The following is a 22,933-nucleotide window of genomic DNA, read 5'->3' on the forward strand; positions in this document are numbered from 1 at the left end:
CAAGAATTTTCAAGAAGTAAGTTAATAGGGATATTGGGCGATAGTTTGTAATGTTGTTTTTATCACCTTTTTTAAAGAGAGGAATCACTACAGCCAATTCTAGTCTGTCAGGGACAATCCCTTCTTGTAGGGATGTATTGTACATGCTGCATAAGATGGGACTAAAATTTATAACAGTGTTTCAGCATTTTACTGGAAATATTGTCCACACCAGCAGAATTTTTATTTTTTAATGATTTAATTACTCTTATGACTTCGCTTACAGTAACTGGAGGTAAAGATAACTGTGGGATTCCGTTGTTAATAGCTTTCTGTAGGAGGGAAAATGATTCTTCCATAGAACCATTACAGTCTGTCTTCTCTGCTGCTCTCAAAAAGTGGTTATTAAATATTTCTGCAACCAACTCAGGTTTCTTTATGATACTGTACCCTGTTTTAATCTCTACCTGAGACATGTTCCCTGTTTTCCTGCCAGTTTCCCTCTTTATTACATTCCATGAGGAGCACTTTCCTATCAGTCTGTTCAGAATTCCTTAGATGGCTGAAATATTAGCAGCAGATAAAATTTGGTTACGGCTGATTTCTCATAATTTCATGGACCCAGTAACATGCAGAGAAAATATTAAGAGTCACACAACAAAAATCTACTCAGAATCATCTATTATTTATTAAGTATGCAGTTTATTAAAAATAAAGTACACCAACTTAAAGTTTAATTACAGTGTGTACATTTCAGAGCACTGGTGTGGACACTGAAATACGGGATATAGTGCAATCATTATATTAATGTTCAAGTTGCTATTGCAGACCTACCCTAAATGGTAAGGGACCATGTAATTATGCAGAAGTGGCACAGATTTTAAAGCTTAAGAAAATCTTATGACAATGAGTATAGATAAACATTTTTAAATGACAGCCATTGAACTGACAAAGTTATGCATTAAAAAGACGTTAATCATTCTGTGCATGTATTGTTCACCTACTGGTAACTTGAACACTTTTTTTTCAACAAATTAAATCGAGTCTTGGTTCCCAAAACTAATGTAACAGTATGTGGAGACATGAATAAAGACACAGGCATTGAAGATAAAATTAATAACTTCCTACACATTTTTGGTATGGCACATATGGTAAACACTGCTACTAGGCTATCAGAAAGTTTAACAGCAGTCTTAGGCCAAGTATTTCCACAAATTTTCAGTGGAAAATGTAAAGTATTTACAAGATATACTGACTTTTCTGATCATTAATATCAGAAAATAAAGCTGAAGACAAACTAAAAAAAATTCCACAAAACTGCTGGCCTACAAAATGATCCTCTTGGAATGTAAAATACATATTACCACTTGGAAATTGGTAAATCAAACATGAGATGATGAGTATAAGGAAGGCAATGTAGATACTAAGTTCTAGTAAATTCTGGACACTGTTTGAATCAATATTTGAAGAGAAATTTATAAAGTAGACACTTCAACAACAGCAGTGTGTGTGTGTGTGTGTGTGTGTGTGTGTGTGTGTGTGTGTGTGTGTGTGTGTGTGTATTTTTATTTATTTGGAAGAAGAACTAAACCCCATTTCTTATTAACACAAGTGCAGTATCAATGTAGCAACCCCTCACCTCAAGGGGGTTCCAGATACTACTGGAATATTAGTTCAGTTCTGACTATGTTGATGGAAAGTACTAGTTGTAGCCACACAGAGGGAACAGTCCTGGTACTCAAATGGAATGATTTAAGGAAACTGCAGTACAGTTAAATCTGAATACCCCCTTGGGTTTTAATCTATTCCCCTACAACTTGCAATTCTTGTCTGTCCACCACTTATCCTCTACAATTCTCACATTTCAACAATAGTAATAGAAGGTTTACTGCAAGGGATGTTTTAGCCAGCAGGTGAGAAAAGCTTGTAGTATATAAATTGATAATACACACATTTGAATTACACCAAAATAGTTTACTTACATAAAATCTCTTGCTATTTTAGGAGAAGACAAAGATCTTAACAACCCAGTGACAGCCACTCCTCCAAGCCAAAGATGCAGGTAATAAGTTCTGGTGACATTTGTCACAGGAGACAGAAAACAGTAAATCTATCCCACATGAATTGAAATTTCAAGACATCCTTTTCTAATACGTTATAACTTTTTATACTTTCTGAATTATTAGACACAGTTTGTTACCATCACCCTTGGAAGCTTGATCAGGTTGACTACCTGTCTGAGTTTGGGTGTAATTATCCCCTGGTAGAACACCCATCCCACTGAGTTTTTTTATTTGCAAACTGAGAATTGTTTTGTTAAATTTGAAGGCTAGTGACCTATGCAGCTCAGACAGACACTATCCCTTTGCACGGGTAAGTTTGCTAGACCTTAGGTACAGCAGTTGCCCCGTGCGTTTCTTGCGAATTACTGTTTAGCTACGACAGAAACGCACTGGATTAGTATGCAATACACATCTAGATGCAGATTTTTTAAATTAAGGATTGTACAAGCCCTGTCATCGAGATGTTTGAACTCAGCTCTACATTATATGTGGAAACCATGTTCCACTGTAGTACCATACAGTTAATGGTGAAGTGGACCCAGAATTTACAAAATTTAGAGGACTGGTGATACAAATCAATCATGATCCCTGCCATAACACACAGACAGCCAATACTGCCAGGGCAAATCATTTAGTAGGACCCAATGAGCATGTATAGCTTCTCAAATGTAAAAGGAATAGTAAAAACTATGCTCTGCCCCTTGAAGTACACAAATGGCAACTGCCCCTCCATCAAATCCTATCATCTTTCCATTATCCAGGATTTAAAATTTACTTCCTGTCCTACCTTGGCCCTTTCCATTCCCTTGCGCTTCCATATTTCCTGACCTCTGGATATTGATTTTTTTATTTTAGTTTGATCAGCGATTCACATTTTTTGTCTTTAATGTGATTAGTGATGTGCCCCACCATTACTATGAAATAAAATGAGTGATTTGCCAAACAACATTTAATGTCTATCCATTAAACACCTGAACACATCCTGCAACCTTTGCAATGAAAAGATCTAACATACCTTTTCACAGAGAAGTTTAACACATGTTACACTTCCTGACAAACAAGCTAAATGAAGAGGAGTTGAACCAAAATTGTCAGGTTTTTGTAGATCAACACCCGAGTGCATCAACAGACGTATGAGATCAGCATGACCTGAAAACCAGTGGAACTTGTCTTAGCATTTAATTAATTGCAAAACACAGCTGTCTGTGAGAATATTATCATTATAAATGAATACCTTTATAAGCTGCCCAATGCAAAGCAGTGTCACCGTTAATGTCTGTCAGGTGATTCAGTGCACCCATCCCAAGTAAATAAGTTGCTGTTGCTGAGCGACCAAACATACACGCCGTCATCAGAGGAGTGAGACCTTTGAAGTCTGCTGCATTAACAGCAACGCCTGCCTGAAACAGGAAAAATTTTGGACCACAATTCACTTAACAAAAAACATTCAGTTACCAATGTCAGAAACCTGAAAAATTACACCAATAGCAAAAACTAAAAGCCTTTAAAATGGTTAATCATCTACATGTATTATTTCTCTCTAAGTATGTAGCAAAGCAAAGTACCTCATAGAATGAAACTAACAGAAGTTGAACTCTTGGTCAAGGGGGAAAAAGGAAGGGCCTGTTAGTGAATCACCCTGCTCCTGCTTGGCAGTTTCTTGCGCACCATAAACATTTCATTGACTAGAAAAATTTTGTGTATGTGTTTTTTCCCCCTCTCATTCTGAAAAGTTGGGTTCCAGTACTTCATGAGTATGTTTGTTACACAATAAACAAATTACAAGCACTGAAGACTAATCTTATCTACCATTTCCAATTTCATGAAGTCTAAGTTGCTCTGATGATACAAATTCTTCCAAACTAAAACAGTCTCTATAATACTGAGAGATGAAATCTACCAGGAGGAAAGATGAGTTTGAACAGACATACCATATACCCAAGCAACCACTTTAACAAGCTGGTTTAAGCAAAGTGAACAAGAGCATGAGAAGTGAAAAAATTAAACAGCAACAGAACTGACATAACATAGCAACACCAAAACAAGAGGAAACTGTGTGAGGTCTTCCAGAGACACAGTGCTTCTGAATGGCTGCAATGTGGGCCTCTCACGGAGTTAATTATATGTTTCACAGATCATAGGCCTGTCTAAAAAGTCAGTTTTACTGATAAACATAGCTTTCAGTCCTACTCAGGGAACTACACTTACAAGCTAAATGTTTTTAACAGGCAGACAGTTCTTAAAGTCTGGATATGGAATGGAAAGAGTTGTCCCAAAGAGATGATTTTACGTTATATTTAAAACTCACTTTGCTACCTATCAGACATTTTATGTCACTGAGCAAATGATCAAAAATTTTTGTTGTTACATATGGAATTCTTTTCTGCAACACTGACAGCTTTAATAATGGGTAACGAAGATCATTATTTCTACATGATGAGCTATCAAACTGCCTATTGGCTTCTGTCTCGGGTTCTTCGGCCGACGTTCATCTAATGATTTTTCTGACGTTTCGCCAGCACGAGTGGCTGGCATTGTCAAAGCTTCACCCTCCATTGCCGGTGGTGAACTGGAGCCAAGCTCGCGGGCGCAGACTATATGTACCTGGCGCGCCAACGTCTGAGGGCTTCTCCGCGGTCATTTCCGGTGTGGTTCTCCTCTTGCTACCTGCGACGGTCGTTCGCTGCAGTACGGGAAGCCAGGATCCGTTGACCTTAAGGCTTTCCTCTTTCTTGTTCAAACTGTTCGCGTGTTTTTGTATTTCTACAGCTTCTCTGAACAAGCGCGTGTGATAGTGCTTCTGTACAGCCAGAACTTCCGTGTCGGCGAATTTTATTATGTGGTCGGTCTCATTGAGTGCGTGCTCTGCCACGGCCGATTTCTCCACCTGCCCCAACCTACAATGTCACTTATGCTCGTTGATCCTGGTGTTGATGGATCGTCCAGTCATTCCGACATGACTGAATGACTGGACGTGAAGTGTTGGCAGAAGAGCCAACACCGTGTTGCTAGAGGAGGCCGAAATGCACGCTTTTAAGCTCACGCAGATCGGCGTGAGGTCTGGAACATTACAAGGAAATGAGAACTTAGAAAAACGGACGCAGTTGCTGTAATACTTAACTTTAATCCATAACTGTAGAACATCTCTTGACTGTACATGCCTCAAGATAAATATCAATTGAATACGGCGCCTTGCTAGGTCATAGCAAATGATGTAGCTGAAAGCTATGCTAACTATCGTCTCGGCAAATGAGAGCGTAATTGTCAGTGTAGCATTGCTAGCAAAGTCTCCTGTACAACTGGGGCGAGTGCTATGACGTCTCTCTAGACCTGCCGTGTGGTGGCGCTCTGTCTGCAATCACTGACAGTGGCGACACGCGGGTCCGACGTATACTAACGGACCGCGGCCGATTTAAAGGCTACCACCTAGCAAGTGTGGTGTCTGGCGGTGACACCACAGGACGATCCATCAACACCAGGATCAACGAGCATAAGTGACATTGTAGGTTGGGGCAGGTGGAGAAATCGGCCGTGGCAGAGCACGCACTCAATGAGACCGACCACGTAATAAAATTCGCCGACACGGAAGTTCTGGCTGTACAGAAGCACTATCACACGCGCTTGTTCAGAGAAGCTGTAGAAATACAAAAACACGCGAACAGTTTGAACAAGAAAGAGGAAAGCCTTAAGGTCAACAGATCCTGGCTTCACGTACTGCAGCGAACGACCGTCGCAGGTAGCAAGAGGAGAACCACACCGGAAATGACCGCGGAGAAGCCCTCAGACGTTGGCGCGCCAGGTACATATAGTCTGCGCCCGCGAGCTTGGCTCCAGTTCACCACCGGCAATGGAGGGTGAAGCTTTGACAATGCCAGCCACTCGTGCTGGCGAAACGTCAGAAAAATCATTAGATGAACGTCGGCCGAAGAACCCGAGACAGAAGCCAATAGGCAGTTTGTCAACAAGTGGCCACGAAAGCCTTAACAATTTTGTATGATGAGCTATCCCAGAAAATTAGTTCCATACGACACCACTGGGTGGAAATATGCAAAATATATTACAAGGCTGATTTGTTTCCAAGGCTATCAATTCTACAAGGAACAAAAGTAGTTGAACCTATTTGTTTGAACTGCTCAATTTAGATAAGATGATTAGATTACATTAGATGTACTTTTCGTTCCATTTGATCCATAGTGAGGACATCCTCCAGGATGTGGAACATTACAGAAGAACAAGAATACACAATAAACATTTACAATGAAAAACAAATATGCTAGTGCACCTTCCACAGATCCCAAATAGAATGAAGCCACTGGCAAGCTACTGAAAATGTATGTTCCTGAATAATGGACACCTTTCTGAACAAAAGTAAGTGACTTTAAATCGCTGTGAAGATCAGAGACAAGGTATGGTGGAATTAAAGCTGTGAGGATGGAGCATGAGTCGTGCTTGGGTAGCTCAGTCAGTAGAGCACTTGCCCGCGAAAGACAAAGGTCCCGAGTTCGAGTCTCGGTCCGGCACACAGTTTTAATATGCCAGGAAATTTCATTTTTCTTATTTCTAATCTTGATTCCATGAGCTGCTGGTTTGAAAAAGAGCTACATTTTAGTATTGATTCCACCATCTGTTGATTTGAAAAAGAGATATATATTCTAATGACAAATTTCATTATGGAATAAAGATATTGGGAAGCAGTAGTCAGTATCCTTAGTTCCCTAAACAGGCCTCTGTGAGATGTTCGAGTTCACACCACAAATAATTCTTATTACACGCATTTGTACCTGGGATACTTGTTGAGTTACGCTACGAAATAATCCCATATGAATTATGGAATGAAGGTAAGTACAGTATGTCAGCTTTCTCATTTTTATTTCCCCTATATCTGACAACATTTGAATTGCAAATAACGATCTGTTTAGGTGCTTAAGCAGTTCTGTGGTGTCCTGCTCTGGTTGAATATATTATCAAGCTCTAGGCCTAATCTCAAGAATTTAACAACGTCCACTTCTTTTACCTGTTGGTCATCATACTTTAGGTGTATACTGGCAGAACACCACTTACAAGTTCTGAATTACATTTAATGTGTTTTTTCATAGTTTAGTTACACGAAACTGGCAAAGAACCATTTATTAATGACCCTGAAAATTTCATTAACCGATCTTTCTAAGACTACACTTCTTAACTATTTACTGCAATGTTTGTATCATCTGTAGATCAGTAATATACAGTACCTCGTCAATATTTATACTCAAACACTGGGAGCATTCTATCCCATTTACTGATTCCTGTTCATGTGCTACGTCAGTTGTTGGTACGACTATTTGTTGCACAGAACTGAATATAATACGTTTTCTCGATACATAAGGAGTGTCCATTTTTATAGAACTACTTAATAATTACCTCAAAAACACCATTAACAATCTCTTCCATTACCTTCTCTCTAACATCATGTAGCTGCAATTCCAGGGAACCTGGGCGACGTTTGAAGAGAAGGAAAAACAGTAAGATATGGACTGGGAGAAAGAAATGAAAGAATAAACCACCCGGCAGACTTCTGCAGAGATGGGGATTAATTCCTCACTAACACTTGCTTTAAGAATCATAAAAAGAAGGATGTATATACATGGAAGAGACATGGAGATGACAAGGTTTCAGACTAATTATATAATGGCAAGGAAGAGATATCCGAATAAGATTTTAACCTGGAAGACATTTCCAAGAGCAAATATGGACTCTGATCACAGTTTACTGGTAATGAACTGTAGATAAAAACTGAAGAAACTGCAAAAAGTTAGAAATTAAGATGGGGTCTGTATGAGTTGAAACAACCAGAGGCTGTCTAGAGTTTTGGAGGTAGCATTAGGCAGCAACTGAATACAGTAGAAGACAAATGTACTAGGCCTGTCTAAATAGTATCCGACCTCGGCCAGAAAAAATATTTCTAATACATGACAGGGTTGGGATCCTAATCCTCTTCTAAGTAGGCCCATTGTGCTGGCACCCACTTAGCCCACCAATCCTTCCACTCCTGAAAAAACCTCTGGAAATCTCCTTGTATAATGATTTTCAGCTCCGTCATCGTGTTCCACATTATCTTTTCTCTATTCTCAAAACAGGATCCTTTCAGTGGCGCCTTCAATTCTGAAAACAACCAGAATTCACAAGGAGCCATGTCTGGAGAGTAGGGACGTTGTGAAAGGCTGTAATTCCATGTTTGGCCAAGCAATTTTGGATCAAGTGGGATGAATGTGCGGGGGGCATTGTCGTGATTCAGTTGCCAGTTTTTTGCCGTTGTGATGCACAATTCCATGGACATCAAAGATGACAGTCAGCATCACCTTGATTTTGCTTCACACCTGCCACATTTCCTTTGGCCTTGGAGACTCGGGATGCTTCTGTTGCGATTACATGTTTTTTGTTTCTGGGCCATACCTGTACACCCATGACTCATCTCCAGTTATCACGGTGTTCAGAAACCCAGGATCAGTGTTGGCGGTGTCCAGAAGTCCTGTGCAACGTCATAACGGATGTCTTTTTGTTCCAGTGACAACAAGCTGGGCACGAATTTCGCAGCCACTTGATGCATGTTCAAATCATCATGCAAAATTGCATGTACAGAATCTTTATGTACTCCAACCTCTTGGGCAATCTCCCACACGGTCAAATGACAATCTGCCATCACCAAATTTTGCACTCTCTCGACAATAACTGCACTCCAGGCAGTTTTGGGCCTGCCAGAACGCTGGCCACTCTCCATTGATGTGCGGCCATTTTTGAATCTGTGAACCACCCCTTAATTTGTGTTACATCCATCGTTCTCCAAATACCTGCTGACTCTTACGAATTGTTTCACCTTCAAAATCACCAAGCTTTTGACAAAATTTGATGCAGTGTCTTTGCTCAACACGTTCAGTCATCTTGAGAGAATCGGTAACCAACGAACACACTGTGTAGCACTTCACTCAGCGACCGACAGGCAGTGACTGATGCATTGGAAGGTGGGGACAAAATTCACGCATGCGCATAAAAGTCTTCCTTTACTGCGTACAGTGGCGCCACGCTATCGTCACTTTTTTTCATGGGAAAATGAAAGGTCGAATACTTTTTAGACAGACCTCGTATAGCTCTGAGAGATGACAAAGTGAACGCACCAGATGATCAAATGGGCACAAAGACAAGCCCTAGTAGAAGTCCATGAATACTATAGGTGGTATTGAATTTATTGATAGAAAAAAATATAAAAATGCAGCAAATGAAGAAGATGAAAGGGAATACAAATGTCTAAAAAATGAGAGTGACAGGAAGTGTAAAATGTCTAAGCACAAACAGCTATAGAACAAATGTAAGTATTAAGAAGCACATTTCACTAGAAGAAAGATGGATACCACCTACAGGAAAATTAAAGAGGCCTTTGGGGAAAAGAGAAGCAACTGTATGAATATTAAGGGCTCAGATGGAAAACCAGTATTAAGCAAAGGAGGGAAAGCCGGAAGGGGGAAGAAGTATGTAGAGGGTCTATACAAGGGAAACAAACTTGAAGGTAGTATTTTAGAAAGCTAGGAGGATGTAGGTAAGTTGAGGTGGGAGATATAATACTGCAAGAAGAATTGACAAAGCACTAAAAGATCTAAGTCGAGACAAGAACCTGGAGGACAAGACATTTCATCAGAAATACTGATATTCTTGGGAGAGCTAGATATGACAAAACTATTCCACATATATAACATTCGCAGGCTAAGATAAAGCTTTTGACAGTGTTATCTGGAACATATTCTTTGAAATTCTGAAGGTAGCTGGGGGAAAATACACAGAGCAAATGGCTATTTCCAACTTGTACAGGAACCACATGACAGAATGGCCACACAGGTGTTACGACATTGCTCCTCTTATTTAAGAGTTTTCATCATTGTACCACCTCATTTGGTATTACGTATCGCCACTGAGAAGGATATCAACAGAAATTACAACTGGATTTTACAGTGGTGGGCACATATTACTCACTTGCAGGAGTACTTGCACGACAGCGGCATGACCCTTTCTGCATGCCCAATGAATTGGTCTGGGGCCTTGTGTCCCAAGGCATGACAGATCTACAGGAGCTGATCGCTCAACAAGATAACGCATGACTTCAACATTGCCATCCAGAGCAGCCCAGTGAGCAGGTGTGTATCCCCATTCATCTCGTGTACTCAGTGCCTCTGGACCCAGCTTCTCAACTAAGGACTCTATATCACTGACATCACTGAAAAAAAGAAATAAATAAATAATTTCATATTTAATTTATTTCTTTCAAATATAAATGCATTCATAATTATAAGGAAATGCAATCAAAACAGGAAATAAATGCAGTGCTTTGAGACCAAATGTCAAAGATTATTGAACACTGTCACAATATAATATACAATAAATCAAACCTAATTTCTTGCCTAACTACTTTTATCTTCTTTCCATCCTAGTTTTTGTAATGTGTCTCTTGCCTCATTGATTTTATAATGCACTTAAATGTGAAAGCAAGATATTATACAATTTAACACTTTACAAGTACTTTTTACAGATTGTGGACTTCTTTTACAATAAAACAAACTCTGTACGCAACATTGCAAAATGATCAGAACTCTCTAAGCCACTTCCTTTTTCAATATAAGCAATGTCCGAAGGAAGATTGTATAACTGTTTAAAGTCCTGCCGACAGCCCGGTCATTGGAGAAGTTTGCTCGGAATACGAAAGTACGGGGAAGGAAATCGACTGTACCCTTTCCAAAGGAACCATTCTGGCATTTGTCTGGAACGATTTGGGGATATCACCTGAATACTGAAGGCAGGACGGAGATTTGAGTCGTCTTTCTCCCGAATCCGTGTAAAGAGTGCTAATTGGTTTTATTAATGATCTACGGGCGGTTAAAAAAACTACCACTTTATTATTTTTTGTAAAATTATAGTTTGACTTGTTCCGCAAGATTCTTCTTCATGGCGGTATATACTGAACATTACTACCGAATGTGCAATGAAACATGGTGCAGAGATAACTCTGTCAACTTTCGGATGCACGAAACATCATTACACTTGCTTATATACTCACCCAGATCTTACAACGTCAAATATTGATTTCGATGTATGTCCTGTATGGAATTCTGCATTGTCTGAACAACACATTATGTTACTGTCTTTCTCTCCTGCTACTGTTGTCGTATTATGTTCCGCTACCATGTTGCACGAATGAGCAGTAGGTACGCCCCAGACACATCTAGCTGTGCCCGGCGTAGGATAAACTTTGCAAAGCGTTCTGCTGTCTTACTTAGCAACAGTAATAAGGATTTGTGACAAGTTCGTATAGGTGATCAACGAGCAGCAACACCAAACTTCTTATCAGTTGTCACTATGTGATCGTGACAGCTGTCAAACAGTTTGCAAAGATTAACGAGCAACACACTATGTAATATCTCAGACCAAATGCAAATTCTAGTTAGGCCTTCTGCACATGCAGCGACTGAAAAGCAATGGGTCGGCGATGTCTGGTTGTAGACTGGTTAGCAACGCAGCTCCGCACACAGCGCAACTCTGCAATGAGAAACTGCTGTTGCCATTTGTGAGCGTGGAGGAGGAGTATTGTTTGTTGTATCTGAACATCTTTTGATTACACAGTACATGTCAAGTACAGATTCGGGCACACAAGATGTAGTCCTCTATTATTATTACTGACGAATGAAAAAGAAGGAAATTCTGGGTTCATCCATACATTCACAGAAACATAAACTGCAGGCTGTTTGTAGCAGCAAAGGAGCTACAACAAACAGATTCGACATTCATTGGTTTTTATAGAATGAGTAAACATTGCTACAGTGATTTGGCACAACTGATTTCTCCCGCCATAACACAGCGAAATATGCAAATGAGGGAACGTATCAGTGCAGAAGAACGGATATTAACCACTTTGAGGTAAGAGAGTTCTGATTTATTTTATACACAAATAATAACATTTCATTGAAAGTACATACAGTCTACCGTGTTTTATAAGTCATTTTCTTAACTAACTTTCAAACTGTGTTGTCAGTAGAATCTTCCAGTCATTGTTGACCAGCCGCTTGGGAAACTAATTCGTAAAACTAACTGGCAACGCTATTGTCTTGGTTATTGTTCTCTGTATCTCCGCTTGATTCAATAGTGACATTTATTGATTGGGATCCAATGACTGAGTAACAGCTATAGGGACAAATAGTCATGGAGTAGGTGCCTGGTTCATGATTTAGTCGATTAGCTGTAATACTCTAAGATTGAATATTTTTTGTTGCTGATTCTTTTCATCCAACTCAGACAATAAGCTAAGAAGAAAGTTTCGTATCTTCTCTCCTCTGGTTGTGGGGCTTGGACTGCTGTGAGTCAGTTTAGCTTGCTTGGCTTTAATAAACTCGATGAAACAACTGTTAATTTCATCATATTTGCGGACGAGAATCAGATGCCACATAGAAATTCCTGTCACCTTGACAACTTTGAGAGTGTTCTCTTTGAGGCTGTCCTCATTCAGCTCATTAGTCGCAGTGTTTGCTAAGGATGGTAGCGGTGTTTCTGGCGGAGCTGTTGGCGTGGACGAGGAGGATGGTGGTGAACATGTGAGATGCTGAGAAGAGGTTTCCTCACTGTTTACAGCATAAAGTACATTTTCTTCGACATGGGGGTATATGGTAAATTTCCAGTGGCAGCAGAGGTTAAGGGTTTCACAAACGGTAATGCAAACTGCACTGCTTGCATCAAATAATAAAGCTTCTTTGTATTTGACCCCACTTGGAGGAGGTTTGAGGTTCCAAACAAAGACTGTTCCTAAATTACTCCATTTCTCTTTGCATTCAGGCTCTGAAACAAAAAGAAGGCGTTTCTCTTAAGATCAAATAGGTAATAAAATGTAGAGAATCGCGAAATGAATTAATAAACTAAACTTATACATGGTTTTTCATTTACAGGTATGAGAATTATAACCCATTTCCCCATTATTTTATAGCAGATGATGTGTTCCGCTTATCACGCTACTTAATGAGACCATTCTCTAAAAAGTGTCTCGGTAATGTGAAAAGAACTTCCAACTACCGCTTAAGCAGAGGAAGGAAAACGATTTATTGGAATTTGCGCAGCTGAATAAGTATTAAGGAGAAAAATGGACATTTTACTAATAACTATATTTGCACATTCAAGAACAAATAAAGATTTACAGCGAGCACAACAGAAAAAATTAGCGCACACAAAGAGTGTTAGACAATGCCAAAGAGGTCTATTTTAAACAGTGCACTTTGCGCCATCACACACGAAATATATTGTTCACACAATTCCAACACCCCTCCTTGAACTTATATTTTGTGTGTTGCTTCCACAAGATAAACCAAATAGTCCCACAATCTTCTCAAACTTCTCCCTTTCCAAGGGTTTGGTCAGAAGGTCAGCTAACATGTCTTCTGTGCGCAGATAGTCCACGGCAATGTTCTGTAGCTCTACGTGGTCCCGAATGAAATGGTGCCATATATCAATATGCTTTGTCCTAGCACTAGTAACATCATTTTTAGCTAGGTTTATGGTCACAGAAGATGGTTGTAGGTTCCTCAATTAAATTGGGTTCTATTTCACTTATTAATGTTCGTAGCCATAATACTTCCTGTGTGGTGTAAGATAGTGCCATATACTCGGCCTCTACGGTGCTCAATGCAACAGTTTTTTGCTTTTGACAGGACCATGATGTGAGGCCCCCATTAATTTAAAACAGCAGCCAGTGGTGGAGTATCTGTCTCTCAATTCACTCCCCCAGTCCGCATCGCTATATCCCTCTAGTTTTGCGTTACCATCTCTATGGTATTTTAACTCATAGCTTGAGGTTCCTCTTAGGTATCGGAATATCCTCTTTACAGCTTTCCAGTGCTTTTCCTTTGGGTCTCTGCAATATCTGCTCATTACATTGGTGGCAAAAGCAATGTCAGGTCGTGACGTTTGAGACAAATATAACAGACTCCCTACTGCTTCTAAATAAGGAACATTCTTGTCACATTCCACATCAGTCTCATTTACACTTAACTCCTACTTCCATTGGAGTACTTATGGGTTTGCAATCACTCATGCCAAATTTCTTTAATATTTTTTCCGTGTATGATGATCGACTTATGCTCAATTCTTGTCTTTCTTCATCCTTAGTAATCTGCATACCTAAATAACGTTTGACTTCGCCCAAATCATGCACCTCAAACTTGGTTTGCAGCTGTTTCTTGAAAATTCTCGTTTGGCCTTCACTTTCTCTCAGGATAAAGAAATCGTCCACCCATATCGCCATTATAATTATTTCTTCTTTTCTCCCTTTATAGTAAATGCTGGGATCTGCCTTGGATTGCTTCATATTCATATTTATTAGAGTTTCATTTAGACATCGATTCCAGCAACGTCCACTTTGTTTAAGTCCATAAATACTTTTTCTCAAACGCCAAATCTTTTTACTTTCTGATCTGGTTTTTATGGTGGAATGACATATATCTCCTCCTCCAATTTCCCATTTAAATATGCCGTTTTAACATCCATATGATGAATTATCAAATTTCGTTTTACTGCCAAGGCTAAACGATATCTCAATTATGCATACTTGACTACAGGTGGAAAAGTTTCTTCGTAATCTACCCCTTGTTTTTGTGAATATCCTTTTACCACAAGTCTTGCTTTGTATTTTGGTGATGAGCTTTCAGGGTTCTTCAAATTCAATACCCATCTTGCCTGCAGTGGTTTCTTATCTCCTGGCATATCTACCCATTCAAAGGTTTCGGTCTGATATCAAGATTCTAATTCTCTCTTCATCGCTTCTTTCCATTCTTGAGAGTTTGGGCCACTCATTGCTTCTTCTGCTGTTTTTGGCTCATCATTAAAAGATTGTGCTGTATACATCCCAAAATCCGGATATTCCTTCGGTTTTGGTACACGAGAAGAACGCCTTACATTGTTTTCTTCATTTTTTTCATCCTCTAACTCATTGTCATCATAAATTGTATCCATTTGTCCTTGGCTGTCGTCTTCCTCTTCTTCACTTTCTATTTCCTCACACAAGGTTTCACCTTCTGAACTAGGTGCAGTTGACTTAGTGGTTTTGCTCTCTTTTGAGTCCTTTCTATTTTCAAAGAATATTACACCTCTACTTGTGACAATCTTTTTAGTCAATGGATCCATTAATCGGTAGCCCTTTGAATTTTCACAATAGCCTACAAAAATATACTTTTTAGAATTCGGATCCCATTTTCCTCTAAGCTGTTTTGGAATATGTGCCATTGCATCACACCCAAAAACCCTTATATTGCTTAGATCAGGTTTCTTTCCCATCCATATCTCATAAGGGATTCTATTCTTTAAGGCTTTTGTAGGTGATTTATTGTTCAAATATACAGCTGTTGACGCTGCCTCTGCCCAAAAATCTTTGGATAATTCAGCGTCAGTCATCATGCTCCTTGCTTTCTCAACAATGGTCCTATTAACCCTCTCAGCAACCCCATTTTGAGATGGGCTGTACCTTATGGTAGTTTGATGCCTGATTCCCTTTTCTGCCAGAAGTTTCTTCAATTTCTGGTTAATATATTCTCTCCCATTGTCAGACCTGATGATCTTGATCTTCTTTCCCGTCCACCTTTCAACCATATTGCAATATTCCTCAAAGATATCTCTCACTTGGTCTTGAGAACTAAGAAAATGAACATGAGTATATCGTGAGTAATCAATAAACGTAAGAAAATAATTACTCCCACCTATGGATTCACACTCCATCGGGCCACGTACATCTGTGTGGATTAACTGTAAGACTTCTGTGGATTTACTCTTACTAGTCTTGAAGGATAACCTTGCTTGTTTTCCCTTTATACATGTCTCACAAGGATCCTTGGACACACTAAAATTCTGTATTCCCTTTGCCATATCCTTTATCATAGACATACTCTATCTATTTAGATGTCCAAGCCTCTGGTGCCATAAAAAACCTTCTGCTGAATAAACTGAATCACTTACATTTTTATGTTTACTGTCAATGGTATCCAGCTTAAAAATACCCCTTTCGTTACTTGCTGTAGCTATTACTTCACCACTTTCACTGATTACTCTTGCACCTTGCATGTCAAAAGTGACTGTATTTCCTTTCTTGACAATTTCCCCTACAGACAGCAGGTTAGTTGCCACATTTTTCACATAATGAACATTGTGTGCTGTAACCATATCTGATTCACCATTTACACTTACATGTAGATCTAGTTTCCCAGCCAGGTGACACTGGAGCTTGTTGCCATCAACAGTAGATATTCCCATATGAGTCTTATCTTTGATGTCATAAAGAAGTGATTTATCTTTAACAATATACACAGATGCACCTGAGTCTAAAATCCATTCCATATCACGATTACTCATCCCACCAAAAGAATAAAAACATGAGAGTGCCTTACCTTTGTTATCGGTCCTTCTCTCTGGGATATCAGTAACATACCTCTTTTGCTGAGTGTCTGATCTTGGGCTTACTTTTTCTTTGCACTTAGACGCAATATGTCCCATCTTCTGACATTTATAGCACCTCACCGATTTCTTCTTTTTGTTTTTTGAGTAGAGAGCAGACGCACCTTCCTTCTCCAGTGTACAACAGCTTGGAGCACTCTTTACGTCCTGCAGGATTTTCACCTTAACACTGTCGCCTATGATTGGTATACCCGAGCTTTCAAGTCCCATAATCATAGGTGCATACCTTTCGGGCAACAGCAATGTTCCTATCCATTCGTCAGCGATCTCGAATCTGATGTTTCTCAGTCGGTTCGACGTGGTTATTATTTTGTTAACGTATTCGTCTACACTCTTACATTTGTCCAGACGAGTGGTAATTAACTCACGTAATAATCCTACTTTTCTTGTAAGACCACCATCCTCGAATGCACTTCGCTAATTGTCCCAGACTTCCTTCGCTATAGCAGCTTTTTCAACGTGAATATAATTCGCCGAATCAATCAGTAATATCAATTTTGATTTTGCTTCCCTATCCTTATTTGAATAATTCTGATCTGTGGATTTCATTGTCCCAACTACCACGTCCCATAGGTCGTCTAAACGTAAATACGCTTCTACTGCAAACTTCCAGGTTGCATAGTTTTCGCGACCTATAAGTCTTTCAATCTGTGGAATTTGTGCCGCACACATTCTTAACGGTAACTTGCTTTTTATTGCCGTAAAGAACACCGAAAAATAATGCGGAAAAAAATTGTGATCGTCTTGTAAGGATAACTCGCACTTCACGTAAATTGGAACTTTTCCAATACTTTCTCCCTACTATGTTATTGATATACTTATTCCAAATGCAGCCTGGGCCCATAACCTATTGGAATTTGCGCAGCTGAATAAGTATTAAGGAGAAAAAAGGACATTTTACTAACAACTATATTTGCACATTCAAGAACAAATAAAGATATACAGCGAACACAAATGGCTTCAGAAAAATTTCACTTTTTAAATAGCCCAATACGTTGCAAGAATCCTGTCAGAGTGAATGATGTTATCAAAGCTGTTTGCATTCTCCACAATTAAATACGAAAATGTGAAAGTGTAGAATATGCATCTACACATTTGCAAGAAAATCATGAATCCACTAATGATGCTGCAATATTTCAAGCAAACCATAACATTTCAAATTGTGCTAATTCATCAACAATTGCATTAAGAAATTATGTAACAAATTACTTTTTAACCCCATGTGCCTATCTTCCATGGCAATGGAATTGCTGTATTTGAATGTTCATTCCATGTTGACTGTAGTTAAGTTCTGTGAATGAATAAAACCTACATTCTTCATTTTAAAGTGTTGTCGATTACTTTCATTTTGAAAACCTGGATGTGATTACATGCATACACATGGAAACATGGTGACAGTGCTTTATGCTCTTTAAACCATTTGTATTTGAGCCCCACTGTACTTAACACACATCCTAGATTTATAGCATCTCTGTCTTTTCCCGCCGTTTTCAGGTTTGTTGACGTGCAACAGGGTAATTTTACAGAATAGCATTGTCACACAAAGAACACTCCAGGTATGATTTATATAGTTTTTGTACATGTGTTCCCACTGATATATTGGTAATTTAATTTTAAACAATAGATATACAGAACATTACATACCTGTCATATGAACTCCTTTTCCAACTTCATTCCACGCCTTGTGTGTCAAGTCTCTCCTGCAGTAACCTTGGGAGCTTGTAATTATATACAATGGGATGTTTTTGTACTTCCTGGACTAAAGTAATGTTTCAAACCTGCGCTGCGGGGTCCGAGGCGTCTTGTCAGGGTCCGCGCGGCTCCCCCATTGGAGGTTCGAGTCCTCTCTCGGACATGGGTGTGTATGTTGTCCTTAGCTTAAGTTAGACAGGGTAGAGTATAAGCTTAGGGACTGATGACCTCAGCAGTTTGGTATCATAAGACCTTACCACAAATTTCATTTTATTTAAAACTTGCTCGTTCATCTTTAAAATCACCTAAAACAAAGCTAATGTCGAGGACACGACGCATCTTGGATCGCTTGCAAGGCAGGCGCCGAGTTGCATACAATTGGTTGACAATGCGCTGCGAGAGATGTACTGGTGAGTCGAGTCGTGCCGTCAGCGGAGCCCCGTTTAACGATATAGAAAATAGCTCGGCTGCCAACTGGCGTCGGCAACGGGTTGCATTTGAGTCGCTGCATGTGTGGAGGGCCTTAGTATCATCACAGTCAAACAAAACAGTCGCTACACTTCGTCTCGATTTTGTTGCCTACTGCGCAATCAGCGCGCCAAGCGGCCAATAAGTAAATCTACGGAATTCGGCGCGATCGTGAAAGCGACAGCGAATAGTAGTTGATTATTTTGGTTTGTACAATGGTTTTTTACACACAGGAGCGTCTGTAGCACAAAAAATTGCAGCAACAACAAGAAGAAGAGAGCAAGTCTGTCATTTTTTTTAGGTTTTCTGAGGACCATGAGAGCTCTATACCATCATGTTACTAAAATGTATCGTCAGGATTCGCTTGCAAACTACAAGTGCATTATTGATTAATTTTCGTTTTAGGAACAGAAAATGACTAGTGAATAGCATTCGAAAAGATCTTATAAAAAAGACCTTGTTAAGTTTAGTTCGCTACACTTCTAACAAAACCAGTTCATGAATGCAGACAGTAATAAACTCATGTGGAATGCAGTACCCACACTGTTTGACATCCCTAATAAGCCACCTCAACTGACGATGAAGAGGAAACAGCCACAAGGGTTCGGCACTTCATCTAAAGCTGTAAAACACTCATGTGGCACAGAAGCAACCACTACAATTCTTCATGTATCAGTGCCAGGTTTATCTGAATCGCTAACAGAGACATGCTTTTATGATGAAGTGCAGTTATTCATATCTTGGAAAAGCAGGTGAAATGTCAGAATGTGCAGATCGCTAGACTTCGTGCAAAACTATTATGAGACACGAAAAGTACATATCATTTTAAGTACAGACAGCAACAGAAACTGTATAAGAAGGATCAAGTGAAGAATGACAAACAAATTTCGAATAGTATAGGATAATGATGTTTAAAAACAAAAGATGCTCTTGACCTGTTGTTAAGCCAGATTAGCATGCTATTGAAGGAGAAATGTGCTGCAAAATGGAAAGACGAAAATCAGATATCTGCTCCTAATTCGTTATATTACAGCACTCAGGCATACAGATTTTGTCAATGTACTCACTGATGTTTCCTTCAGTGAGTACACTACAGAGGTGTTGGCTTTGAGGAGTTTGGGTTTACACACACAGCATATTTCTCCCACTATCTGGCACTTGCTCGTCCCACTTAAAATTATTTATTTATTTATTTATTTCATGTTCCATAGATCCAGTTAGTGAGTCAATCACAAGGATATGGAACGTATCAAATTGTACAGGTTTCAATTTAAAGTTACAATAAATACAAGGGCAATTCAATGCCAAATTGTACATAGTTTAAGTAAGACATACTATAAATACAGTAATAGATACAATGTCAGCTAGATAACATAACAACTATTTAACAGAAATAGGAGTTTCAAATAAAGGTTATAAATAAGAGCACAAAGATGAAACAGATATTAGGCCTACAAGAGTAAATACAGGTACAGCCAATCTGTTGTTACAAAAAGTGTGATAATGCTCAAATGCTTAATACAATCAATTGAACTAGTTCTAGACACAATAAGTTTAGTGATGGTATACATTTTCTTGCAAATATTCATCCACAGTATAAAAAGGTTGTTTAAATTTTGGCAGTTCTGCTTGAACACATTTGATATGTAGTGGGAGAGCATTGAACAGCTTAATGCTGGAGTAGTAAACTCCTTTTCTTCTTACGATTGTTTTCACTTTCTATGAGACTCTTACTAGAACAAAGTACATCAAAATTGTTTACATTCTCGAACATCGAAACATTTTCTGTAGACGACGTTTTGGCGCCGAATGTTTGACGCTTGTTGTGTACTACGTTCCATTTTGATGATTTATCAGCGTCGTTTTGAGGCAATGTACCCATGTTCTGGCGAAAGTTTTTGTTCTTCTGTCTGTCTTGAAGCAATGGATCCATGTTTTGCTTCGACTTCAGCTCCATATTTTCGGACTTCAGGCTGTCGATTTCTACTCTTAGACTGCTGATTACACATTGTAAACTAGTAATACGTTCACTATACTTTAAGAATTCACTTTTGCACTTTACACACGAATTTTTAACGGCTTACTTTAACTTATTTTTGGAGTAAAATCGCGGATATCTACACACGCCACCATCATATAAAGATGAAGATCGTACTTGTGGCAACACACAGTAGACATAAGGAATGACAAATGAGGCATCGATCCCTTTTGCACATAAAGATGTATGTGCTTCTTACGTGTGAATCTGTGTGTTTGGATTCCTTTGATATCAGCATGGTAAGCTGCAGTTCTATCGAGCCTCACAAGTGTTTCTTCACGAATGAACACAAGTTGTCCCAAGCACTTACAAATATTATTCTACTGATTTCTACCCATCCTTTAATTTTCAAATTTATGTCTGAATAATCCTTCACATTTCTGTTGGAAAGTGCTGGTCTTTTTTCCGATTCTTCTATAAGAATGTAATTATCTATATTGTCTTCATGCACAGCCACATTGGTTGAAGAAGTCGATGCCATGATTGCATGTCGCAAAATAAATGAGCGGAGAATGCATGCAGAGTGACAATTATGTCACCTGTGTGCGTGCAGCAGTGAGAACTTACTGACGCCATAACTCTTTTGTCACTGTCACAGGCTTGTTCGTGGGTCGGCGGCCAAAAGTGTCACCCCACTGTCATGTCATAACATGTGCAAATCTACATATACATCCACAGAGCGGACAGAGTGATAAAACAATCATGCTACAAGGTTCACGCGTTGACAAGAGTTACTCATGTGCACTAGCCCTAACGTTAACGGTCATGACACTCACAAGCGAGTGCTTAGACTTGGCATGCCGAAACATGTATTGATTTTTTCCTTGTCTTAGTTAGTAGTGAAAAAGGAACTGGAAGTCGCCTGAACAAAATCATGAAAATTGCTGTTTTTCTTGTTTGGCGATTGCAGTGAAGGCTGGTCATCCATGGAAATGCGAGCTGTTGGTATGGTAAGCATAGCGCACATAGTAGGGAAGTGCGGCTGTTTTATTGCAGCGTTCACTAAAGAGAAATATTGCTGCAAAGTTTTGGTGAAAAAGGGAAACTAATATTCGTTTCTTTGGGGTGCACAGCCTTTTAATTTCTGGTACTTATTTCGAAACATAATGTCCTGACGCTAGTTCGAGTTGTGAAAGATATTCTATGCATTTACATCTACAGGGTGTTACAAAAAGGTACGGCCAGACTTTCAGGAAACATTCCTCACACACAAAGAAAGAAAATATGTTATGTGGACATGTGTCCGGAAACGCTTACTTTCCATGTTAGAGCTCATTTTATTACTTCTCTTCAAATCACATTAATCATGGAATGGAAACAAACAGCAACAGAACGTACCAGCGTGACTTCAAACACTTTGTTACAGAAAATGTTCAAAATGTCCTCCGTTAGCGAGGATACATGCATCCACCCTCTGTCGCATGGAAACCCTGATGCGCTGATGCAGCCCTGGAGAATGGCGTATTGTATCACAGCCGTCCACAATACAATCACGAAGAGTCTTTACATTTGGTACCGGGGTTGCGTAGACAAGAGGTTTCAAATGCCCCCATAAATGAAAGTCAAGTGGGTTGAGGTCAGGAGAGCGTGGAGGCCATGGAATTGGTCCACGTCTACCAATCCATCAGTCATCGAATCTGTTGTTGAGAAGCGTACGAACACTTTGACTGAAATGTGCAGGAGCTCCATCGCGCATGAACTACATGTTGTGTCGTACTTGTAAAGGCACATGTTCTAGCAGCACAGGTAGAGTATCTCGTATGAAATCATGATAACGTGCTCCATTGAGCGTAGGTGGACGAAACTGAAATGAGCTCTAACATGGAAATTAAGCATTTCCGGACACATGTCCACATAACATCTTTTCTTTATTTGTGTGTGAGGAATGTTTTCTGAAAGTTTGGCCGTACCTTTTTGTGATACCCTGTATACTCCACAAGCCATGTTATGCTGAACATTCAATCTGCCCTTATAGATGATGGCGAATCCTGAAAATATATTGCTTCTTGCTACAGAGATAGACAACAGACGCTAAATAAAATGAAGACTATGTGATGTACGCAGGGGTGCCGACTTACAAAAATATTGGGGGGCCAATACTGAGGGTCTTACACAGGGAAATTTTCTAAACTTTAGATGAAAAATAGTGAGTTTTAAAGTTTTTTTTAAGCATTTTAGAGTCATATGATCA

The 22,933-nt window shown here is 39.3% G+C and overlaps 1 protein-coding gene across 1 annotated transcript in view; it reads right to left on the bottom strand.

Moving 5' to 3' along the window:
- LOC124594843 (probable protein S-acyltransferase 23) overlaps window positions 1–11,452 on the bottom strand; it is a 62,708-nt gene extending 51,256 nt beyond the window's left edge. The window contains exons 1-4 of the mRNA XM_047133298.1: window positions 11,122–11,452; window positions 10,044–10,284; window positions 3,277–3,442; window positions 3,058–3,191 (exon numbers count right to left, since the gene is read on the bottom strand). Of these exons, the coding sequence (XP_046989254.1) occupies window positions 3,058–3,191; window positions 3,277–3,442; window positions 10,044–10,284; window positions 11,122–11,249 (669 nt within the window). The 5' untranslated portion in view covers window positions 11,250–11,452. The remainder of the gene's footprint in view (window positions 1–3,057; window positions 3,192–3,276; window positions 3,443–10,043; window positions 10,285–11,121) is intronic.
- Between the last annotated feature and the right edge of the window lie 11,481 nt (window positions 11,453–22,933).

Source organism: Schistocerca americana, chromosome 2 (genome assembly GCF_021461395.2).
Source record: "Schistocerca americana isolate TAMUIC-IGC-003095 chromosome 2, iqSchAmer2.1, whole genome shotgun sequence".
NCBI classification, from domain to species: domain Eukaryota; kingdom Metazoa; phylum Arthropoda; class Insecta; order Orthoptera; family Acrididae; genus Schistocerca; species Schistocerca americana.